This window comes from Thermobia domestica, chromosome 15 (genome assembly GCF_964235325.1).
Source record: "Thermobia domestica chromosome 15, izTheDome1.hap1.1, whole genome shotgun sequence".
Taxonomy (NCBI): Eukaryota; Metazoa; Arthropoda; class Insecta; order Zygentoma; family Lepismatidae; genus Thermobia; species Thermobia domestica.
The window spans coordinates 74852443-74877361 of NC_137468.1; the positions used below are offsets into that span (position 1 = coordinate 74852443).

A 24919-nucleotide genomic window follows, 5' to 3' on the forward strand; every position below is an offset into this window, starting at 1 on the left:
AGTTGTTTGTTATCTATTGTTCATATTACAAAACTAGAACGTCAAAACAGTTTAATTGCAAACGTTAAGAAAATACTTTTCCGTTATATTTTTTAACACTACCAATGCTTATTAAATACTGTAATCTTAAGTTTAAAAAGTATTTAAAATAGTAATTATGGACTGATTAATATGGTGAAATAACGGTCTTTTAATCTCTCGCATCAAGTAACGTACAATCAAGCAACATTATATCCACCTAACCCCACTTCTGATAATACATACCCGAATTTTAATGATTCAACATAATAAACATCAGCCTATCATAATAAGAATGTTTAAACAACTGTCAAAAGTTTAGTAACAGCATAAGCAATTTTTGTTTAATAAACAACATTCACAACACAGTAATTTCCTCCTAAATGTTTCCTTGGAATGAAATATTTTTTAAGAATAATTACCCAACATTTCAGAAAACACAAATAAATACACATGTTAGAAACTCTAGTCATTTTGTACATTGTTAGAATGAAAGCAACAATACAAAACATTTGATATAATATTTAACAACAAGTTTTCCACATTAAACACTGTAATTTATGTAATCTCCCAAAAAGCACATACATTTGATTGAGCTTTAATGTCTATATACTACTGTATTTTTATTTAAATTCTAGTATCTCCGTACTTTTCTTCTTCGAAAAATGGAATGTTGTATCCTTCCTTCCTTCCTTATATATATATATATATATAAACGTTTATATGTATGTTTACCTATTCGGAATATATATGTATTATCTATTGCACTTTACTCATAAGATTTTTTTTTAAATACAACGTTCAGTTTGGGAAATGTAACGCAGGTTCACGCCATGCAACAAAGCAAGCTGCAAAAACAAAACCCGTAGCGGTCCTAAACAATTCAACGCACAAAATTTTTCGTTTAATTTAAGCATTATTTTGGAATGTCATCGCATGTGGTATAAAGCAAAGTAATTTCTATATTTGTAATTCGTCACGCATACCTAACATGATTTTTAAGTATATAATTTTCAATTACTCAGTTATTAGTTACGACTGCGTAAGTACACCAGGACTTAAAAAAGAACTAAAGGAAATAATGTACATTCGTGTTCAAAAAAAACTGCCCACTTATTGTATTGTCTTTCCAGGATTAGATCCCATAAAACAGTTTTCTTATACTTTATTTCTTAAGTCTTGATATCTGAAGTCTACGTACCAGAACCTGTATCAATAGGCTTTAAAAAAGGGCACATAACCTACCTTTCAGGAACATGATCATTATCTGATATTAGGAAAAAAATATCGTTATCTGACATTAGAAAAAAATAACTTTCAACATACATTAAGTCACCAGAATTTCTTTCAGTTAACAGCATCAATTATATCTCACGACCTATAATTACAGGGTGACCGGAAATAATAGGGCAGCAACTTGGCGTTCTTTTACAAAATTTAAATTAAGCATTCCTTTCTCACATCTCTGTACATACAGCTTACTCACTGAACACAGAGTTTGAGTTGTTGACTACATACATATTTAGTTCAATTCAAATCTGAGAACACTAGTCTATTTTATAACACGAATCAATTCTGATTTTGAGGAACAAGCATTAAGAATCTTTTCTTCAATTTCAAAAAATGGAGTAGGGTATCGTAGATCAAACTGAGTTCTTCAATTTGTTGCTAATTTGAATTTAACAGCCCCATTCATCGTCAACTGTATAAGGATATGCAATTAGAGTTTAACATCAGATTCGAATCATATACGTATACCGCACTGAAGATAGAATTCGAAACATGAGAGTTCTTTTGAGAGATTCTGTATGAAAAATATCTGAGATGTCAAATCCAAAAATGTTCAATTTCTTCCCATCTTCCATTATTCCACGATATCAAATGTTCATCCAATAAGAAAAATGATGTAACATTGAAGAGGAAAAGGAAGAATTGCATTATCTGTCTCTGCTTTTTCAATACGAAACTGCATAGAAAACAATCTTGCAGCATACCCATACGTTAACGGTTACTCATTAACTCTACTATTTCTGCCCAACTCTGTACATTTAAGTGACAGCAATAATGACAGTTAACTAAATAAATAAACAAACGGAAGCCATATATGAGTAGGATCATTTGAGTTCCTGAACCCAGTTTCGTGCTTTATTTTGCTATCCTAAAGAATAAAGCTACTAATTATCGCAAGAGCCATTGTTGCTAGCGAAGTATAAAAGTACATTATACAAAAAAATAAGACAATAAAATACAGTTCACATTATAAATCCTTGTTCATAAAATATTTGGAAGAATCTCGGTAACCAAATCCATTTCCCTAAATAAACAGAGAAAAAGAAAAATTACACATACCAAATATACTTACGTTGACATGTGAATTTTTAAGGCACATCTCTGCAGAAAGAATTTTCAGCATCTCATTGTAAAAATAAATAAATAAATAAATAATAATAATAAAAAAAACTTCTTGAATGTTTGGTTGCTACATGCGAAACACTTTACTTACCTTACTCACACACAAAAGAACATTTACTTGTATTAAAACACTACAAACTAGAATACAACATGCATAATGAATTACAAGTTCAAGTTACTCACAAGAATCTTCTTTCGGTGCTCGCGAATTCCGTGTATTTCGTATTCTACGAAGAGATCCTTGTCTTCTATTTCGACGATGAGTTCGATTGTAATTCGCTCCAGGAGTTTTCTTCCATAAATAATAGAATTCCACGAGTTCCGCCTAAAATATTTGTATTTATTACTTATCTCATTATTATTACATTTCCGTTCAGAACAATTACAATGACAAAAGTTCCGAAACTCTGCATTTTTTAAAATACAACAATGCATACTAATTTCTAGTCTAAATATAATTTTGCTTGTATCATATATGTGTGGAGGGACAGGGAGGAAGAGTGAAGATAAGATGTGTTTCCGTTTTTAAGCAAATGGAGTATTATTCCAGTACCTAACTTTAGCAGAGTTCCAACTTGAAAAAAGCACTGTTAGATAATGAATCTCTGTCAAACTTACTGAACGTATCGCTAGAACCAATTTTATTGCTTCTTCTCAAACGTAAAAAAAGTTTAATATACGAGGGCTGTCTAAAAAGTATCCGATCTTTGGCCAGAAAAATAGTTGCGAATACCTGACAGATTTGGGACCCTAATCCCCTTCAAAGTAGGCCCCTTGTGCTTCCACACACTTAGCCGACCGATCCTTCCACTGCTGGAAACACCACTGGAAGTCTTCTTTTGGAATGTTGTTCAGCTCCGTCGTCGTGTTCCGCATTATGTCTTCTCTACTCTCAAAACGGGATCCCTTCAGAGGCGTCTTCAATTTTGGAAACAACCAGAAGTCACAAGGAGCCAGGTCTGGAGAGTAGGGAGGTTGGCGAACGGTTGTAATTCCATGTTTGGCTAAGAACGTGTGGATCAATTGGGATGAATGTGCTGGGGCGTTGTCATGATGGACGTGCCAGTTCTTCGCTGTCCACATGTCTGGTCTTTTGCGCCAGACTGCGTCACGGAGTCGCCTGAGAACATCTTAATAGTACTCCTTTGTCACTGTTTGTCCTTCCGGTGCGTACTCGTGATGCACAATTCCACGGGCATCGAAGAAAACAGTCAGCAACACCTTGATTTTGCTTCGCACCTGCCGCGCTTTCTTCGGCCTTGGAGAATCGGGATGCTTCCATTGAGACGATTGTTGTTTTGTTTCTGGGTCGTACCCGTACACCCATGACTCATCTCCAGTTATCACGGAATTCAGATACCCAGGATCAGTGTTGGTGGTGTCCAGAAGGTCCTGTGCAACGTCAAAACGGGTGTCTTTTTGTTCCTGAGACAACAACTTGGGTACAAATTTAGCAGCCACTCGTTTCATGTTCAAATCGTCACGCAAAATTGCATGTGCAGAATCTTTACTCACTCCAACATATTCTGCAATCTCCCGCACTGTCAAACGGCGATCTGCCATCACCAAATTTCGCACCCGCTCAACAACAGCTGCATTCCGAGCAGTTTGGGGCCTGCCGCTACGCTGCTCACTCTCGACTGATGTGCGGCCATCTTTGAATCGGTTGAACCATTGTTTAATTTGTGTTACACCCATCGCATCTTCTCCAAACACCTGCTGAATCTTACGAATTGTTTGGCTTTGAGAATCACCCAGCCTTTGACAGAATTTGATGCAGTATCTTTGCTCAGTTCGTTCAGTCATCTTGCGAGAAACACTAAATCCGACGAACACTACCAACAGCACCTCACTTCGCGACCACCAGCTCACGACTGGCACACGCGAACGCGGTGAAAAAATTCAAGCATGCGCATTAAGGTTCCTCCTTCCACCGTGCACGGTGGCGCCGCCTGAGAATCACTACTTTGCGTGGAAAAAATTAAGGTCGGATACTTTTTAGACAGGCCTCGTAACTTACTACTTACTGAAGAAGAAAAAATCAATAATGAAAATAATTGTAAATGTAAACGGAAATATCTATATTAATTTTGGATGTCTCCGTCTCGAAATGAGAGGAACCTTTAACTACAATATATATTTTAATTCCTAATTTTACCAACTGCCAATATATAATTTGAGATCACATTGGCGTTAAGATGTATACGAATTAAATAGATCATTTACTAAGTATGAGCCAGTAAATAGCAGGCAAATGCGAAAGCACTAAGTTACAGAAAGAGAACACCTAACCAACAATACTATTTCTGTTCCAATTCTATAACTCAGAATAAATTTACACGAAAGATAACCTAACCAAGATTTTTTTTTTTTTGTTAAAATATGTCAAAATACGTTGAAACTACAAAGTAAGATTAGGTTTAGGAATTAGATTACTGGGCTTTCGGCATTGGCCATGTTAGCCCGTGACATGTAAGGGATGACGTCCCTCGGCATTAACACTACCCGGGAAACTGGAGAAAAAGAAAGGAATGGGGAAAGAAGGAAGAGGCCTAGGACCAATGTGCTAGGTACAATCCCGGCATATGCTTGGTGTGAATGAGGAAAATCCAGGAAAATTTCACTCTCGATGGCTGGGCTAAAAAAGCTTTTACACTTGTTCGACCGAGTGTACCTATCAGGAATCTAAGCTGGGACCGCTCGAACAAAAGGGGAGAGCGTCAGCGATTACGGTATGCGGTGCTACACTACAAAATAAGATTATATTTTTTTTATATATATATATAACTAAAATCAGAAATCTCCATATTTTCCATGTTTGCGTTCAAGATAATAGGTGAATTCTGGAAATTCCACTAGAATTTACTAAAAGAAAATTGCATTATTTTGATTCAAGAATAGGATCCAGTACAATCCATTTTGTATCGGCCAGCTAAATCGCACAATATAAATGTGTTTGTTTTCGTCATTTTCAATGCTTTCAAGCAGGGTTGGCAAAAACCATGATTTTTATTGAAAAACCAAAAAACAGTTTTTTTTTTTTGGTTTAAACCAGTTTTGTTGTTGTTTAAATAATTTGCTCTATGTATTCATATCATATATGAACAGAAATAAGTTTCTTTCGCCTTGGTGTTATTATACAACAACCGGCTTATGCTGGAAGGGGTCACATAAGCTTAAAGCGGAATTCAAACCGCTTCTCGACTTACATCCGAGAGAAATTGTCCTCCATTTGAACTCGGAACCAAGACTAATTGGCCACAAATGCGATACGTCTGCCGACTCACTCAAGAAGGTCTCCTGATAAAAATACGTTGTACTATCTTTACATACTTGTTAATATAATTGTCAAGAGTCGTTTCAGAAGGACAAAGAGATAAACAGTTGCACAACTGAAACCATACAGAATTACATATGGACAATTTCAAAGTACTACAGAGTACAGAACAACTAATTTAGTTCAAGTTAGTTAACAAAGGCTTTTATTAGTCCAAGTTAAAGAAATACAACGACTTAATTTGCATATCAGTAAGAAAAGTGAATAAAGACACGAACTATTTGAGTCCACTTTGCCTCAGACTCATTTATACATAAATAGGTACCAAAGATACTTCTCATTTCACTAAATGCCTCTCGTGGGATTTGTATGACCCCCCAGCCACATAAAAGTACGGCATTTCGATGTATTTTATCAATAGTAAACATAATTGAAACGAAACAATATTTAGAATTTTTCTTTGATTGCAATTACATAACAATAATAACAAACTATTAAAAAAATCACAAAACAAACATTCATAAACTTATAAAAAAAAAAAAAGTTGATTTGATAGTATAATCTTTTTGAGTAATGAATGGGGAATTTAGTCTGAATATAATACGAGTAATATACGGGAGTGAAACGTGATAACCCACAAATGTGTGTTCATCAAGATTTTACAAACAAACTTTTACGAACATTTTTGGTTTTTCGGTTTAAACCAGTAAACAAAAAAAAAAAAAAAAAAAAAAAAAAAAAAAAAAAAAAAAGCTGGTTTAAACCAGCCAACCTTGCTTTCAAGTACACATTTAAATAATTAAATTTATTTGAATAAACAAATTACATAAGAACTGACAGGCTTCAAAGGTAACTCTACAAGTAAAATCATTTTTCAGGTTTTGTAAACACTTTTATACAAAGCAACATTTAAACAACTTACAGTGTCTTTATGAGGAAGCAGGTCCTTTCTTATTCGGAAGAAATTTTTACCAAATTGACGCAAACCTTTCACGAATCGTTTCTGAAAAGTAAATGCTACTTTCAAAATATGCAATACATTAGCAGCTTATACACAAAATGAAATATCCCAAAATTACTTCGAATTTTTTTTTATACATAATAGGAAAAGGTATGAGACAATCGTACATGTTTCACATTCCTGTAAAATTAGCTGTTAGGTGATAACGAAATTCAAAATATGTGCAATATGTAATTTATTTTGCTCTAATTATTATTATTATTATTATTATTATTATTAAATAATAATAATAATAATAATAATAATAATAATAATAATAATAATAATAATAACGAATCTTCAAAATAATTAGTTGCTATATTTCATTATGAATCATTTCAGTTTTCACATATTCATTATCAATGCAAAAATATAAAATAAAATAAAAACAAATATTTCTAAAGTCTGTTCAGTACAGTCGGTAATCATAGTTGGGTAGCGAGTACTCGCAATGGAAAAGTGGAAGAGTTCAATTTAGGCACAAGTTATTTACATAAAACTCTGTAGGAAAAGTTTTTTCCCTATAACAATAATAATAATAATTGGCGGGTGGCTGTGTAAAATGCGTTAAGTCAAACATTAGTATTTCAGAGAAATCGCCTTTGAAAGTTCGGACATAAATCGAAAATCCGGTTTTGGGAAAATGATTAGCTGTTGTAGCTCTTCATGTTAATAGGACTGTTTTTTGGATTTATGTTCGAAACACAAAACCGGACTTTACGATTTACATCTGAACTTTCAAATGTAACTTCTCTAGAACATTAACTTTTGACTTACCGCACTTTACACACCTACCCGCCAATTAATCTGTCTTTTCCGCCTCCTTTAAGAAGTATGAAATTACAAGGATTTTTTTCTATACTCATTTAGCTTTTGAAATAGGATTAATCGAAAATCCCAGCCATTTACACTGATTACTATAACAATGAATATTTTTATGGTATGTTTTTCTTTGATCTGATTTGAAAAGAAAACAAATTTTGAGTAGATATTGTACCTTACTGTGCCACGCTCCTATAAAATGATTTACAACATATTTGGTCATACTGAAGCATTTAATACGCAAAAATAAAGATCCAACGAACAGTTAAATTTGAAAAGTACAAATTTCCAATTTTTTGTCTAATCAATATGTTACTAAGAACTAAATAAAACATCATTAAAATAGTAACAAGCGGGAAAAAAATTCACGAGGCTGTGAATAGTATATGCTAAACAGTTACAGGAAGTATGCTTTTTTTTTTTTTTTTTTTTTTTTACTATGATCTCATTTACACGGAAATAACAAACATAATGCATTTATTTTGAGGTGAGGTATTTAGCAAATGCCTGAAGTCATCTGGAACAGTACTGAGTTAACAGTATAATACTTATTTCAAGAACTGAATATCCAAATAAAGAAATAGTTAAGTGCTACCACATACGCTTTATTTTACAACTCGAATCTACACTTAGAAAACACATATCAAGTTGCGATGAGACGTGTTCAACTGTTGCACTCCCATACAGGAAGAAATTACGTCAAGCCCCACTTCATCTCCAAGTGTCTATATCCAGCATCGAATTGCTTATCAGAGCAATTTTCAGGCGCCATATTCTTAAACATTGCCATCATACGATTATCACGCTTAGATGAAATCCAGAAGCTCAGTGTGAGCTCTAGTATAGACGAATGACTAGTGAGCATTGACAAGGATCGACTCCCGGCGGAGACATAAATTTTGGGTGTTGGGCTAGTATCGCGAAACAAATTGGGAGCTATTTCAATTGAGAATAGCGAACTTCTATGTAGAAAGACGAAATACAGGCACTGGAAGCTGATGCGATGACTACGCATGATCGTATTTAAAAATGCACCATACTTGATCGACCATAGTTTTTCATGGGCTGTAGGACTAGGAAGTTATTTCGATTTTCAAGTCTTTCTGTTTTGCCTTCTTATGCAACACGGAGTTATGGAAGATAGGACCTTCTATTAATGTGAGTTCAAAACCACCCGGTATTGAATCGGGTGAAGTTGGCGGGGGCAAGGGCCATCATCACAATGTAGATCATTCGCCTTCACAGTATATCGCTTCCAAAGGAGTTGGCTTACAGAATCACGAAACCGACCAAGGCTTAACACTTTCTTGTAAGAAGTACACGATATAAAGCAGATTGCAACAGTTGTCGATAGCAGACACAATGCATTATATTATATATAATTTTTAATTATTCGAATTCAACGTATCAATATCAATCCCACACTTGAGCCTTATGACCTATTCTGAAGGGCATTTCTACTTCTGACCTGTCAATTTCCTAATAGTATGACATACTCAGCAATATGAAAAGTAAAAACTTACAATAGAATAAAAGTTAGAACATATGGATAATAATTTCCCAACAGCTGTGTCGCGAAATTTTAGGATTTAAAAATAAATTTTATCCCATGCAAGAGACTTAAAAGTCTATAGGCTGTATACATAAAAAAACCTTTAATAATACATTAAAATCAATTTTGAGGCTCTCGAGTTCGATATTATTAATCAGTAGTACAGTACCTACCCTAAGTGTGTTGCAATGTTGTGGGCGGTGCGTCGCCTGTCACAAGAAGTTGGGAATTACTCATCTAAAGGAATGTCGATGAAATAAAATTACTTTCAATCTTGCATAGATAAAATAGTTACTGATTCGAGGCCTTGGACACGTTTGTTTAAGACTTTGAGATGATCAATGCTGGTGTAACAATTTATGCATACTTATATTGTCTACAAGAAAAATAAAAAAGCAATCTTACCGTTTCCTCTTCAGACCACTTTTTCTCGATTCCTTTCGGCACTGGACACTTTACGAGTGCTTGGAGTGCTTTGCCTGGATCGTAGCCTGAATCATGAAGCTACAAAAGTAAAATCCATATAAATAATGTTTACTTATTTTACGCATTACACATGACATTATTAATCCGAATTCTTCATAACTGTAGTAATTGCTTTTGGACATATACAAGGTGGCCCAAAAGTAGGTATACACACCCATACTAACCGGCTCATGACATTTTATATAATTTTCTTATTGTTATCCATTCAGGTAGTGACTTAGATTCTTTAATATTTGTTCTTAATCTCTCTTCATTCATGCCTTAAGCTTGGAACAAACAGAAGCAAATAAACTAATTATCTTAGTAAACTAGACTGTCATGCTTTGTAGGACTGTATACCTACTTTTGACCACCCTGTATAGATTGATTCATTTATACTGAGCCGACGTCAATGTGGAACTGTACCGCGCATGCGCAACTCATCGCCTGACATGGCAAAGATACAAGCAACAGTTTCTTGTTAGTCACGCAGTAAAGAACTGTGGTGGAGTGTAGCCTGATGCCGTCAAAACTAAACAGATTCTGACAGGGGTTCATTGTGATTCTGTCCGATGTTAAGTTTACGCCGCCGTGCATCGTAGAAATGTGTTCAAGTACGTAATTTTCATGTAGGTCGTGCCACTGTGAATCATATTATACGGAAATAAGTGGCACAGAGTCCTGGGCTCACTACACCGACGCGCGCAGGTAGGAACCGAGCTCCCGTGAAGAGAACCCCGCCGCTATTGCGTGTGGTTCGGCGTATGGCGACATCTGGAAAAGCCCCCACCACGGCGTGCGATGGTCAGCAAATGCTGCACATCGCAGGCGACAATCAACCGTGCCATTCACGGAGAATTACGTCTTACGGTCGTTTGCAAGAGCAGTGTGCACGCCCTGAAATCATGTCATGTGCTTAAGCGAAAAGGAACTGCACGAGGCTGTATGAACATCATCTCTTAGATCATTGGTGGAAGTTTGTTGTTACCCTTGATTCACCTTACAGACTGTGGTAAAGTTCACGCCATTACATACAGACCTGTTGACGCTAAGGGCCAAAGTACGTTCTTCCGCCAGTGCGCAAACAGTTTCCCAAAAGGTTTCACGATTGTGGTCGGTTTCTCGTACAAAGGGCAAACTGCGTCTCGAACAGGGTAAAATCAATGCTGCGTACTATCAGATTCATGTCCTGACTGAAATGTACCAGCATGAAATCTCAACACTGAGACAAGATGTGAACCAGGTTGAACTACACCAAGACAAGGCATCCAGCTATACGGTGAAAACATTGCTGGAATTCTAATACAGTATGGAAGAAGAAACTAGAATTTTGGCAACTCCCTTCTCTGACACTCCTATCAAGTCTAGAAGTCAGCCTAATGGACTATTGTGCTTTCGGATTCCTCAAAGGGCGCCTGTCCCATCATAAGAGTCCGCACCGTCCCCGGTCTGTGGAAAGCCAGTAAAGAGGAGTGGGATGCAACAACCGGAGTCCAGTTGCAACGCAGTCTCCTGCAACGGAAATTCCGATGACGGACAACAGTCAGTAGAAGAGGCCTACAAATCGCACACAATAGGTGGTGGAAACACGAAATTTCCTAGGTAAATTGTACATTCAAATTTGGCTCAATATAAATGAATCAACGTCTGTATTTAAGAAACTGTGCGGGAGTTAAATTTACACACACAAGCAAATAAATCTATTTGTGTATAAGTGTGTGTTCCTGATTTTGTAGTTTACTTAATAATTTCAATCCTATCTTCATCTGGAATTTGGTGAGGTGAAGAGAAAAAATTTGCACTTACAAAACTCGGATTACAAGGAATACTTAAATGTAGACTAAAATCCAATCACTATTACCTTGATTGTAGAAATATTTACGAAATAAATATATAACAATATTACACATTACTAATTATGAAAACAAACTTAAGATAATATCGAAGTCCCTAGTGCCTATATGGTTAGCGTACGCACCATTGAGGCAAGAGATCCGGGTTCGACTCTCAATGGGAGTTCATGTGGTTTGCATTTCACATTAACCTGTAGGTCAACATCTCAAATAGCCTCGGTGCTGAACGGGGCGCTAAACTCCAAATCAACCAATCAATCAACGGAAAAAATATGACCATTTTTGCACCTTCTACATTCAAATTTTTCTGTAGCAGATCTTGTAACTGAATAATCTGGCCCAAGAATTAGATCGTGCCAGTTTTTGAAATCGAAAATTGTAAGGTTTAATATTTGCTCTACATAAATTACTGATCGTAATGTCCCAATTTTTATTTAAACGTCTTTTATCCGTTTTGAGTTCTGGAACTTTTGGCCAGATGTAGAAAGATTCAAACATTTCTTTCTGTTTATTATTTATTTAAGTGTCCTTCAAGCAGTGATTAATAAAAAAGTGACTAGAAAAATTTGAAGTGATTGTATTTCCTGCTTTTGAAATTCTAATGGTTTCCTTTACTCTAGTATTTATACTACGTTTAGGGCTAGTTTTCCATCTCAACTTAATGTACAAGTAACGGAACTTTTCGTTATAAACGGAACTTTAACAAAAAGTTTGGTTTCTCAATGTATTCGTAACTACCTAGGTAGTAGTTTCCCAAATTATGCTGCAGCTTCAGCATTTTAGTAATGTCAACCCTTTCAATTTATCTGCCACCTTGTGCTATTTCATGAAGCTTAACTAAAGCAAGTGAATGTATATAAGCGGTGCTGTCTTTTGACCTGTTATTTGGGAGGAGAAATGGAACTAAATACTGGCGTTAACTTAAGAAAGAAAGAAAGAAAGAAAGAAAGAAAAAAAAACGTACTTTCGACTTTACAAGAGGGGAAATAGAGCTACTGATAACTTGTATTGGAAGTTAAAAGTACGTGACTATAAAGAGACAAACTGATGCCTGTGAGCTCATTCCTAGGCAGCCTACGCAAAAACTGTGCATCATAACGCAACACAAAATGTGTAAAAATCAATTACAAATAATATGCCGATTATCGCAACATAAAAGGCAAATTTTGGGTTTTGTTGACACGAAGGAATGACACCCCTGGAGGATTACATTTATTTATACGCTATGTCTCACTATGCAATGAGATAATAACAAGCACCAAAAAGCAAGAAATTCGTCGTGATACTTATGCATACAACTGTAATTCGGGGTGAACTAATTCACGACGCTAATCTGGAAGATTGCCGCATATTATTAATATCTCAAACTCTTTCACGAGCGTGGTTTTCTTTTTTTTTATTCTATTTTAAGGTACGCACAACTTCATTTGTTCATTTAACATTGCTTTTTGGATTCAAATTATTCTAATTTTGCTTCATTACAACAAAACATTCTCGTATACATAAAATAGAAAAAGAATACGAAATAAAAGGTACGGGCCACCACACTAAATTTTCTTACTTCAATAATCAAGTTATGCTGGAGTTATTACTGAAATAATCATTAATGAAATACAACTAAAATTACACGGCGTTTACGGAAAGCTTTTTCCGAGGAAACCTTAAGACCCCAGAAGTCAACTACCCCTTGTGGACCATTTTCATGAACAAACTTATGGCATATATTGTAGTTATTAACAATAATAAATCTTTTATCTATAAAACACAAAGAAAATCGTCCGAGAAAACTCACCCCAGTAGTAAGGTATCCCTTTTGAATTTTTCCCAGAAAAATAGCAGTACCTTTTCCGGATTTTTCCCCAGTTGCTAATGAAATATAAACAAAACACTTAGAACTGTTCGAGAAAATCGCAACTTTTGATTTTAATTCTTCAGTAAACAGCGCAGATTTACAATACATAATCAAAAAATGGTAATATTACGGTTGAAATGAGTGAGTGCATACGATAGAGGACTGTCTATGATATTAATTTTCACTGGCGGAATATTTCTGTACATTGTAGGAAGCCTATATCTTATAAGTGTGAGGTTACTAGTGTCAAGCCATTACAAGTACTACTATTCTGTATAAAGAAATCATAGCTGTATCCTTCTGTAAATAATTAGGGAACCATCTGGTAATAGTAGGGAATTTATTATGTATTTTTGTTCTCCACTTTCGAGAACTTTAGTCACAAAATAATTCACTACTATTTACCAACGAAGTAGACATGAGGTTATCTATAGACAATCATCCTTGTCCTGAATGAATCTCTACACCAGTCTCAATTTTTATCATTATTTCTCTATAAATTTCCACGGCGGAGAAATTGACAATTTTTAGTTAATTTCATGTGCAAATAATCGCTAAATTTAAAGGTATGAAACTTGTGCATATAGACTATAGAGTGCATATCTATAGAGTTTATTTTTTGTGTATTGACCAAACAATACATTTTTCGTTTTAACTGAATAACTATTGAATTTTTCAGTACATTTGAATTTTTCAATACTATTAGTAATATATTCGGTTAACTTCTTTGCCAATAAATAAACCGAATAGCTTCTCCTGAAAGAGTCGAATCCTAATGGAACTTCATTTTCAAGTACTGTAGATAATTTATGTAACATAAGATATGAAGATGCAACTATATGTAAACACTTTATAATTTTTCATACATTAAGCAATGTTTACTGTGGTTTCCCGTTCAATTATTTCCAGTAATGGGTTATAGTTTAAAGTTATACAGTTCGTACTTTCTGGTTTTAGTAATAATTTGTTTTGTAGTCACCATTGTGAATGACTGACATGCTTCTATTATTTGACCTAAACCAACATTCGTTTCTTTTAAGCCATTTTTAATTTTAATTTTACGAGTGCAATTTCTATCTTGTAGCCACTGATGAATTCAGAAGACTCTTAATACACAGAGGGTGAAAGTAGCACTGCAAAAATACTGATAATCCACGTTGAGCAAGACTAGACACATGTCAGCTTCTCAAATCATAACTGATTGTGGCTGTTAATGAAGCTGCTATTACCTGTTACCCACTTTCCATTCGCATTACTTAGTTACCCTGAATACAAAGTAAACTAAAAATTAACAAGGTCTCCGTCTTGGAAATTACAAAACTTCTGGAGATTTTTTAGGGACCGATTTATTTGAGAATAAAATTTACAGTGAAAAGCAATTGCATGTCCACATGCTAATTATGAATTGCTTTTTATACTATGTCTCTAAAACAATCTTTTAGTAAAGAAGCCGGAACACTGTGAACAAGATGCCTTGAAGAAATTTCCAAACACAATGATATTTTCTAGCCCTGAGAAAAGAAATTGTGGTTTCTGAGCCATTACCATAAATTTACCTTTATACTTGTCTGATTTCATTTCATTTTCAATTTAGCTTCCCTTTCAGCAGCAAGGTCATATAAGAGGTGGACCTCTAGTTTAACGTGGGATCCGAATACGAACTCATGCCGGTAATCGAACCTGGGCCTCCTACGCTAAAGGCGCGTAGCCACGAGGGAGCTCTAAGTCTTCATACTGGTGCTTCCAGAGGTGAGTGTACTTGTAAGTACAACTGTGTGCTTATCTTTGTTCAGCTTTGAACGTATTAAAGCTTAATAAGAAACTACAGTTACTGTCCAAACATTCATTTTCTTACATCAATCAATATAAAGTACAATATAAGGTACATATTCATCTTACATAAATCAACTTGTTAGGATATTACTATAAACAATTTTAATTTTCAAAAAAAAGTTCTCAATTTCAGTTACAAATTCTACAACTGTCATAACATAAAATGGTACTGACCTTCTTATATTTGTTCCCAAGCTGATGATGTTTCTATATTTCGAGTATTTTCCTCAAACCTCTTTCTCAGGAACGGGAAACAGCTCAAATCATCCTTGGTAATAAGTTCGTCACAGGTTTGATGCATCAACATTGTGGAGTGGATGCCCCAATTACAATTGGGAGTTTAAAATACGTAACACTATATCGATTTACCAAATTTATTAAATTCATAATTCCAAAGTTGTTATTACATCACAAGCATGTATCGAATTTTTCATCTAGAATGATTTAAGCTGTCTTTGACTTTTTAGAAAGAGTATTCGACAAAAATACTCGAAATATATAAACAAAATTAGCCCGCAAGGAATATAAAAAGGCCAGTACCATTTTGTATTATGTACAATGTGTTCTCTACGTTTCATTAGAATTGTATCCTGATTGTTCAATTACAAGACTTACCAACACTGGAAAAATCGAAAGGTGCAGCAGCATGAGTCATGTTCTCTTAAGTTCGTGGTTACAGTCAATAATGTGATTAAGACTATGCAAGTTCATGTGTAAATATAGCTATAATCAAGTTGAGAAATTATTGGATTTTAGTTTACATAAACTCCAGTATTGTTAAGTAGAATAATTTTTATTCACTCTCAACCTCACTGAAATCTACATAAAGACTGCAGAAGGTAACTGGAGTAAAGTAAAGTTAAAGGTAATGGAGTAAAGTAAATTTACAGAGTAAAGTTCAAAATCACGAAAATAAGAACAAAACCATATTAATGAAAACATTTAATACTTACTTATTTTTTTCGGAAACAACTATCACTCTAATATTTGAAAAGTAATAACTACCTATGTAATTCCGTTTCATTACGTGTAGCCTAATGGCATAAAGTGGGATTTAATACACACTTCTTCAGAATTAAAGCGCGCGCGTAAAATTCTTGATTACCTGAAAGAAGATAATCTAAGTTCTGTATTTATTACATATTGGCGATAGTTTCTGCGAGTATATGTTTGTTAAAAAAAATAATTCAATATATTTGCAAAGGGTTTATCGATTTCCACGTAGAAATACCATGTTTATGCTAATCCAAGTCTTCGTAAGAGAAAGGTCTATAGAGGTTCAGGTCTATTTCAGCGAAATTGTTATATTTTTCATAGGTTTAAAATCAATAAAATCACGTCTCTAGCTAGGTATATTATGAACTAACAAAATTCACCATCACCTCCCATTAACTCTTAGGTGTCAACTTTATACTTTGGAACTATGACGTAGTACCTTGTGAAACGATATGAAGTGTGCTGTAAAGCTCGCAGCTAGGATAATGGGATGAAACAATGAAGCTCCAGAAATTTGCCACAGAGTTTTGTCTGAAACTCAAATCAGTAAAATAGAAGTAAATGTTTTACACTCGCTGCAATGGTTGTGAAAAACTAAGGAACTCTTTCGAGAATCATGTCCTCATTATAAGGTTATATAAGTCTGAAAAAGATTTAAAAAGTAGAAAAGGTGAGGGGATAAAACGCAATTCGAAGTAACTACACAATTTCGCGTCACAGAAAATTAAGGCAAATGAACCGCCACTGATCACTGTTTAGCTAGCCACAGTTTACGGTTACTATTATGTCTTTCCAAATGGCGGCACTATGCAGTTAAGAGGCTGCTCCATATCGGGTTAATTTTACCTTTGTCAACACCGAGTGGGAGGTGTTTTATTTGTGAATATCAACTAAACATCATTCTTCAATGCATTGACTAGACTTTTTCCGCTCACGTATTAAGGAACTGAGTGTCAAGATTAATGAGCTCTACCTTTAATTTTTTAAAATTTTTGTACAGTTGCTTTTGTGTGCAACCAATTCATAAAATTATTTGATGATGTAACAGGATGTATACTAACAATTAAAAATTATTAATTATTTGGACTGATCACGGTTAGATGTAGTATTGTAAGCAGTGTAACTTCTTAAGGAGCACGTCTGAGGAAAATCACAATTAACCATTGCCGCTTATTATTTACAGAGCGCAATTTTAATTTTTAATTATTAATATGTATCCTATTGCGTCATTAAGTAATATCATACAGCAAATGGGTCACTGTCATTGAAATGATAATTATTATTGAGTAATCAGTCAATTACACACGTAAGACATTATAAACGGAACATTCAAATTCTTCTACAATAAAAAATGCTTCGAGACGATCATTTTCTTCTCATAGTATCTTTAAATATAATACACGCGGAATGATTCCATGATTCCAAATTTCATATTGTCATTTGATTCTCAATCAATCTAAAAAACACAATAAAATTACATATAAACTTCGCCTGTGTGAACTGCTGTTCAAGCATCTGAATATATCTGAACAGAATCGCTCAGTTTTTATTGTGTTACTACTGCTCTCTCGTAAGCATACGATGTTATCAGAGTTGACAAAGGCTGACAGTAGGATTCTTCGAGCAAATCACTGCGTAAACTTAAACCCAAAATTGTGGACAGGAATTGAACATTGTACAGCCATGTATAATACTTAGATAAAGTAAATCTTGATACAGCGGTAAGTGCCATCCAAATTAAGAACTAGCCGCGCAAAACAAACGACAAAAATAAGAAATGATGATGCACAACATTCATGCAAAGAACTGCTGATTCTATATATCACCTTATAATGATTTAATATCGTAAGCGGATGTGAATTCCAACTGATGGATTTATTTTTCGTCTCTGGGATACTTTTAGCACATGTAAGTAAGTTATACCCCCATATGCAGATGCTCACATGTTCAGGTCAATGTATGGTAACCCGAAATATAAATGAACTTTGATACAGATGCATCTGTCTTATTTCTTCCTCCGAGCTCAGAAACTATCACGAAAACAAGACTAGGTTTGTAAAAGTGCACATCAGTTAATTACTCTTCAATAATGTATTCCATTTTAACAGAAGGCAAACAGGGATTTTTATACTTACAACATCCAAAGCATTTATTGTCGTATCATCTCTTGATGCAGCAATACAACCATCATCAGGTGAGCCCCCATCACACATGCCTGCAAATGCAGCCATTGAACGAGCAGCTCGTAAGTACATAAGGAGATCCCCATCCAGGGCCATTCCTGGCACCCAGCGCAAATCCTCTCGCTCCTTGCAACATTCTGCATCAAGTTCTACAGGAACAGTGGGTTGATAATCCGGCAAACGTGCCTGAAATATCAAGAAAATTAAAAAGAAGGTTATTAACATCTAATGATTTCTTTTACAATTTTCTTTAGTTTACTACATTTCAGCAGCGACAGCTCTATCTAAGACACGGATCTAAGGACTTAGTGTTTAGAATAAAACCTAATTACATACACTTCCCACTGGAGACTGAGGCAGGATTCTCTGCACCCTATTATTTATTTACAAGCACTGGAAACAGATGAAGAAAATCGTATCATTAATGTATAAATACAAGAACATGTAACAAGCATGTTACTTTTAAAGCCCTACACTAACTTCTTTGTGATCAGAGGATGTGCCCCCTCCGCGGCTCGCGTTAGTAACTACCTATTCTCTGTTGCTGAGATGACAAATTTACAACGGACTGAAAACCAGAACAAAATGAGAACCATACTTGGACACCACTTTTCATTTGCCTTCCTCCCTGAGGTGATGGTCACGGAATGTGCGGAAATTACACATTTTCTGAACTTTTGTTCTTTTCTGCGTATCCTGCTTCTTATTTCACGTGTCTGGGCTATTCGAAAGTAACCATAAAAAAAGAAAGTAAAAGTATGAAGATTTAAAAATTTATATGAACGCGATATTCGAGTTAGATGTTCTGGCTGCGTATAAGTTAAATGCTTCACATGTTAGGTACGCTTCGACTGGAGAGCTGGAAAAATAAGCTACTGTGAAAGAAGACACTACTGGAGTTAAACAAAGCATAACTTACACAGATGGTCATCAAAATAGTGAAACACTTGAAGAAAATATAATTGCCTTGATTAATAAGGGGTGGGCCGGCGTTAGCTTGGACAGCAGCTTTGATTCGTCATGAAATGGAGGTATACGAGGAATGCTATCATGAATTGTTTAAAGAGAAATGCGTACCATTTCTCACGCAGCATTCAGTCTTAGCCCAATCATTTTAGACAAAATTTGGGTCAAACTGTGCGAAAAATAGTCTAAAGCTGAAAATTGGCACACTTGCTCTATTGGATGTGATGAACATATCAAAAGTCCCCTAATCTGTCGTTGCCGCTTCCTGGAATTCCAGGCGGTTAAAGTCTGGAGTGCTGAAAAATCAGAAGTTATCACTGGAATGGCTGTCACATATAAACGGCTAAACCCACAAATCTAAATTAGGTCTCAAATGAAAGATAAATAATAGGGCTTTAGTTCAAGCTGTATATTGTTTTAACTACATACCATCCAGGGCCGCACGAAACGATTGAACCCCTCAAAAGTCGAAATGAAACGAACTCTCTTTTTCTTTGCTTGGTTATGGACGTTTTGCTATCGCTGATATCGTACAACTACACGAATTAAAAGGTTTCAGCAAAATTTTATCGTTCCACCGGTATCTTTGTAGTGCATGTATGACTAATAGTTACGGAGCTACATGCGTTAATATCCTCTGCACTATTGCCCGCCATTCACGCGACCATTATGTAAGCACCTGTAGGCTAAATACTTTACCTTTAAGAATATTACAAATGATTGTGTGGAGCTAAATATTGATACATTTGCTCTACTTGATGTCCTGAACAACATATCAAAAGTCTCCTAATCTCCCGTGGTCGCTTCATGGAATTTCAGGCAGCTGAACTACTGGAATACTGGAGAAACGCAATGAATCGCTGGAACCGCTTTTAAATCCAAACGAATAGGCCTCGGAGTTCAAACAGGTCTCGAATGAAAGATAAAAAATAGGGCTTTATTGTGAGGTTTTCATTTGACATCAGATACTATCGCGCAAAGAAATAAAATTTATAAAAGCAACTAAAATAACCCTTTTGTTTGTCCTTTTTAAATTCTGGAAGCCTTATATCGTACTCTTTAATATCGTAGGTATTGCAAAAACTCGATATAAATCTTTTGAAGCAAACTTTAGCTTTCCAATGACATCCATATTGTTTATATAAGACCACTAGTTGCAGAACTATAAACTCTTTCATCTATCTTGGAAAATGCATGCAACGACCTATCATCTGACAGCCCTATTTCAGCACTTTGGATACAGTACCAATTTGAATTTGGCAGGCGAATTTGATTCGCCTCTTTATTAGAGCTGAAAAAACTGAAGATTGGGAACTGCACCTTCATAGCGTAAAAAGTATGTTGCCTCATCTATATTCTGCAGGTCACTTAAATTATGCTAAATGTGAGCATTTGTACGTTCAGGAGATGCAAAACTTGGTGTTCAAAATCAAGTTTACTTCCCGATAAGATGAAGTGACAAATTCTGGAATGGAGTATGAAGTTATATGGTTGTGGAACAAATTAATGCGAGTAATTAAAACCTCTGGAGGACTTACGAGAGACCGAGGTATAACTAATAATATCCTGGCCCAGTGGGTGCTTTCCCTACCTGGAACTTCGCAGATGTATGAAGCCTTCGAAAACTTCAGCGGCATCTCATCGTCGTCCAAACAACATGTCTATCTCCGAGAATCCCGGCAACGACGCGACTACAAGGATCTTGAGAAGTTTGTTCTATGGCTCAATGACCATAGTCCATTTGACGTTGATATTAAAAATTTTATTTTCTCTACCGCGACTGGAGTTGTTTCTGATGCTTTAGTTAACTGCGATTCCGCGGACAATTTGGGAAAAGCCTGTGTAGAGAGAATGGTTGGGAAGGATTTTGGAAATTTAAAATTGAAGAGATCTGACTGAGTAAAACCTATTTCGTACGTATTGTATTGATGGTGCATATATATTGTATTAAGTGCATTAAAATGTGGCCCCGGCAGATACGATTCAATTGTTTATGTGGATAGCATGTGTAATGAAAACAAAAGATCTAAACAAGAGTTAGCCCGTTATTCAGAAACACGGAATGAAGAAAAACAAACAAGTCTTCAATCTGTGATCTCTTACAGTATAGCACTCCCAGTGATGATGATATCAAAGAAATGTTGTCCCATGAATATGAAATTACAGTGGGTGGAGGTACGCTGCCTCGAAAAGGTGTTTGAACAAGTTCAGCTACGTACGAACAAGTTTTTGAATCCTATGTGAATTAAGTGAAAACTCACTACACCAAATCATCAATTATAGTTTTCGATGTTTATGGTGATGCTACCACAAAAGAGCAAGAACAAATCCAAAGGGCAAAACGTAACTGTTCAAATATTTTAGTTGAAGGTGAAAAAATGGTTACATGTAGTCAGGGGGATTTTCTGTCAAACAGCTCAAACAAAATACAACTAATAAAACAATCGAAAATTCGCCTTGAGAAGGAAGGAATCCACGTGAAGGAAGCCAAAAGAGATGCTGATACCTTGATAATTGCTACTGCTTCGGAAAAAAGTCGAATGTAGTCGCAAAGTGACTGTAGCTTCAGACAGTGACATTCTGGTAATGCTTGTGGCTACGAGATCCCTAATGAAACAACCATCAATCTCCTCATACCCAGCGTTGGGTCACATGCGGCCCGATTATACAATATTTCAGATATCCAAAACAAGATTGGCGGTATGAAAAAAACATATACGTTTTGTGCACGCCATGAGTGGAAGTGATGCTTTAGTTAACTGCGATTCCGTGGTAACTTTGAGAAAAGCCTGTGTAGAGAATGGTTGGGAAGAATTTTGGAAATTTAAAAACTAGTTCTACTACTTAAATGAAAGGCGGAAAAATGGCTTGGAGTATACTCGAAAACAATCCTCAACTACAGGAAACAGTGGATATATATTTAATACGACTGATGCAGATTGTGACAGAGTATCAGAAGCGTCAGAGAAGTTCCTTATTGAACTTTATAACGGCCGTGATTTTAAATCATTAGATCAACTGAGGGATTACCAGTACACTACACTTGTGGCCAAGACCGCAATAACTACCTCAATTAATTTAGCAGCTCTGCCAAGAAGCACGCTAATATTTCCTCCGAATGTACCACCAAATACAACAGTGGCTAGGAAATAACTTGGACGCTTCACAATGAGGATGGAGAATACTAAATGTCAAATATATTTCTCAGCTCACCATATTACCGCATCCACCCGAGGAGTTACTACACATTACATCCTGAAACTGCAAGGGAGGTTGCACCGTAAGAAGGAACTGCAAATGCAGAACGGCTGGACTTCCATGCTCCAAAATGTGTGGACGATGTTATGAGTTGTGTTCAAATAAAGTAGTGGGCTATGAAGATGAAGGAGGCAAGGTAAGAAAATACTTATCTTTAAAAAGATCATATTTAATTTAAATCGTGCTCCGTAAGCACCCATTGTATTACAATAAAGCACCCAATACTTAATAACAAAAAAACTACCTAATGATGAATGTAAATATACCCTTTAGCAATAACATATAGAAACGAGGAAGTGGCGGAGAAGATAACGTAACCTACCGTCAGATAAAATCGGGAGATCAGTGGTCACGCGAATTACGTGACAGCGTGACGTGTTTTGATTAAATGTTTATATGCACTTACTACTGATCGTACATACAAAATATATATGACATCGGAATGGTACGTCATTGGATTTTTATCGAGTTTGTGCAATACCTGCGATATTAAGGCTTCCAGAGTTTAAAAGGACGACTAAAAGGGTTATTTCAGTTACTCTTATAAGTTTTATGTCTTTGTGCGACAGCTCCTGATGTCAAATGAAAACCTCACAATAAAGCAAATTCTTTTATCTTTCATTCGAGATCGGTTTGAATTCCGTAGGCCTATTCGTTTGGATTTAAAGAGCGATTCATTGCGTTTTTCCAGTGTTCCAGTAGTTCAGCTGCCTGGAATTCCATGAAGCGACCACGGGAGATTAGAGGACTTTCAACATGTTGTTCAAGACGACAAAGTAGAGCAAATGTATCAATTTTCTGTTTCACACAATTATTTATAATATTCTTACGTAAAGTATCTGGCCTACAGGTGCTCACACAATGGACGCATGAATGACGAGCAATAGTGCAGCGCGCGTCACTTAAACGCACGTAGTTCCGTAACTATTAGTCATACATGCACTAGAAAGATACCGATGGAAAGATGAAAGTTTACTGAAACCTTTTTATTCGTATAGTTGTACGATATCAGCGATAGCAAAACGTCCGTAACCAAGCAAAGAAAAAGAGAGTTCGTTTCTCGACTTTTGAGGGGTTCAATCGATCCGTGCGGCTCTGGATGGTATGTAATTAAAACAATATACAACTTGAACTAAAGCCCTATTATTTATCTTTTATTTGAGACCTAATTTAGATTTGTGGGTTTAGCCGTTTATATGTAACAGCCATTCCAGTGATAACTTCTGCTTTTCCAGCACTCCCGACTTTAACCGTCAGGAATTCCAGGAAGCGGCAAGGCAGATTAGGGGACTTTTGATATGTTGTTCAGGATATTCAATAAAACAAATCTGCCAATTTTCAGCCTTAGACGATTTTTCTCAACGTTCAAACCTAAAATGACTGGGCTATCTCGTCAGCAAGAATGGAAGAGAATATCTGGTCTGGACTATGGGTTCCAGAGCAGATTGCAGGTTTACTAATGTTCAATCCTGTGGATTGTAGTTAATCCCGATGCTCATTAAAAAGCACCCCAACAGCTCTAACAGTATGAACTAGCTGAATGTTACTTGGAAAATTGAGTCACCTGCCGGGAACATCTGAATCATAGAATGCATGTAATTACCAAAATGCTTACATAATCATTGTATTAATGATCCGAGGACTCATTAAATACCATGGTATCACAGAGTCGTCACCATGTCTCACAGTAGAGATGACGCAATTTAGAGCATAAGGTTCTTGGGCGTCCGCCATTTATAAATGCGACTTCTTGGAAATAAGGTGAAAGAGGACTCATCCAACCATATTACGCGTTTCCAATCATCGACGGTCAACTCCACACGTTCTCGGCACATTTTTCTTCGCGCTAAGTGTTGTTGCTAGTAGTCAGTGGTTTGAAAATTCCAACTTTCCCACGGACGTTCAGCTTATGCACTTGTTAATTACTGTTGCAGAGGCTTTCAAAATTTGGATATTTGTGATACAGTATTGTCCTAAATTTGCAACACTGCGCAATAAACGCAATATTATCAGTTTTCCTTTGACATAAAGATTTGAAATGTAAAATAACCTGACATTGTCATTTCAAAAAACATAACTCTATACTAGGTCGACAACACCGTTAGCTTGGTGGCATCGCAGAGTATGTCAAATGTCCTCGTGTTGATATTTGTGTGGTACATTTTTTTTTATCAGTTTATAAGTTACGATGAATGGTCCACCCTCTATATTAGTATAGTTCCTTCTACATACAGAATGTTGGTCACTTTACACTGAAACAAAAGCAAAAACATAAAATAATAACGAAAAATTACATAATTTAACTTTGCACAATTTGGATCGGAAAATACCCTCAGGGGTAAAGATACATATGGTAGATAGGAGTCTGCTGAATTCGATAAGAAGCCTGTATATGAGCGACCTTTGGAATATTACAATCAAGGTTTCGGAAC

General features: G+C 35.7%; 1 protein-coding gene across 7 annotated transcripts in view; it reads right to left on the reverse strand.

Moving 5' to 3' along the window:
* The window catches only part of Gug (arginine-glutamic acid dipeptide repeats grunge), a 102880-nt gene that overhangs the window by 68858 nt on the left and 9103 nt on the right, over window positions 1–24919 (reverse strand). For all 7 annotated transcript variants that reach the window (XM_081739837.1, XM_081739839.1, XM_081739835.1 and 4 more), the window contains exons 3-6: window positions 18216–18449; window positions 9487–9585; window positions 6630–6710; window positions 2614–2755 (exon numbers count right to left, since the gene is read on the reverse strand). In XM_081739837.1, the coding sequence (XP_081595963.1) occupies window positions 2614–2755; window positions 6630–6710; window positions 9487–9585; window positions 18216–18359 (466 nt within the window). In that variant the 5' untranslated portion in view covers window positions 18360–18449. The remainder of the gene's footprint in view (window positions 1–2613; window positions 2756–6629; window positions 6711–9486; window positions 9586–18215; window positions 18450–24919) is intronic.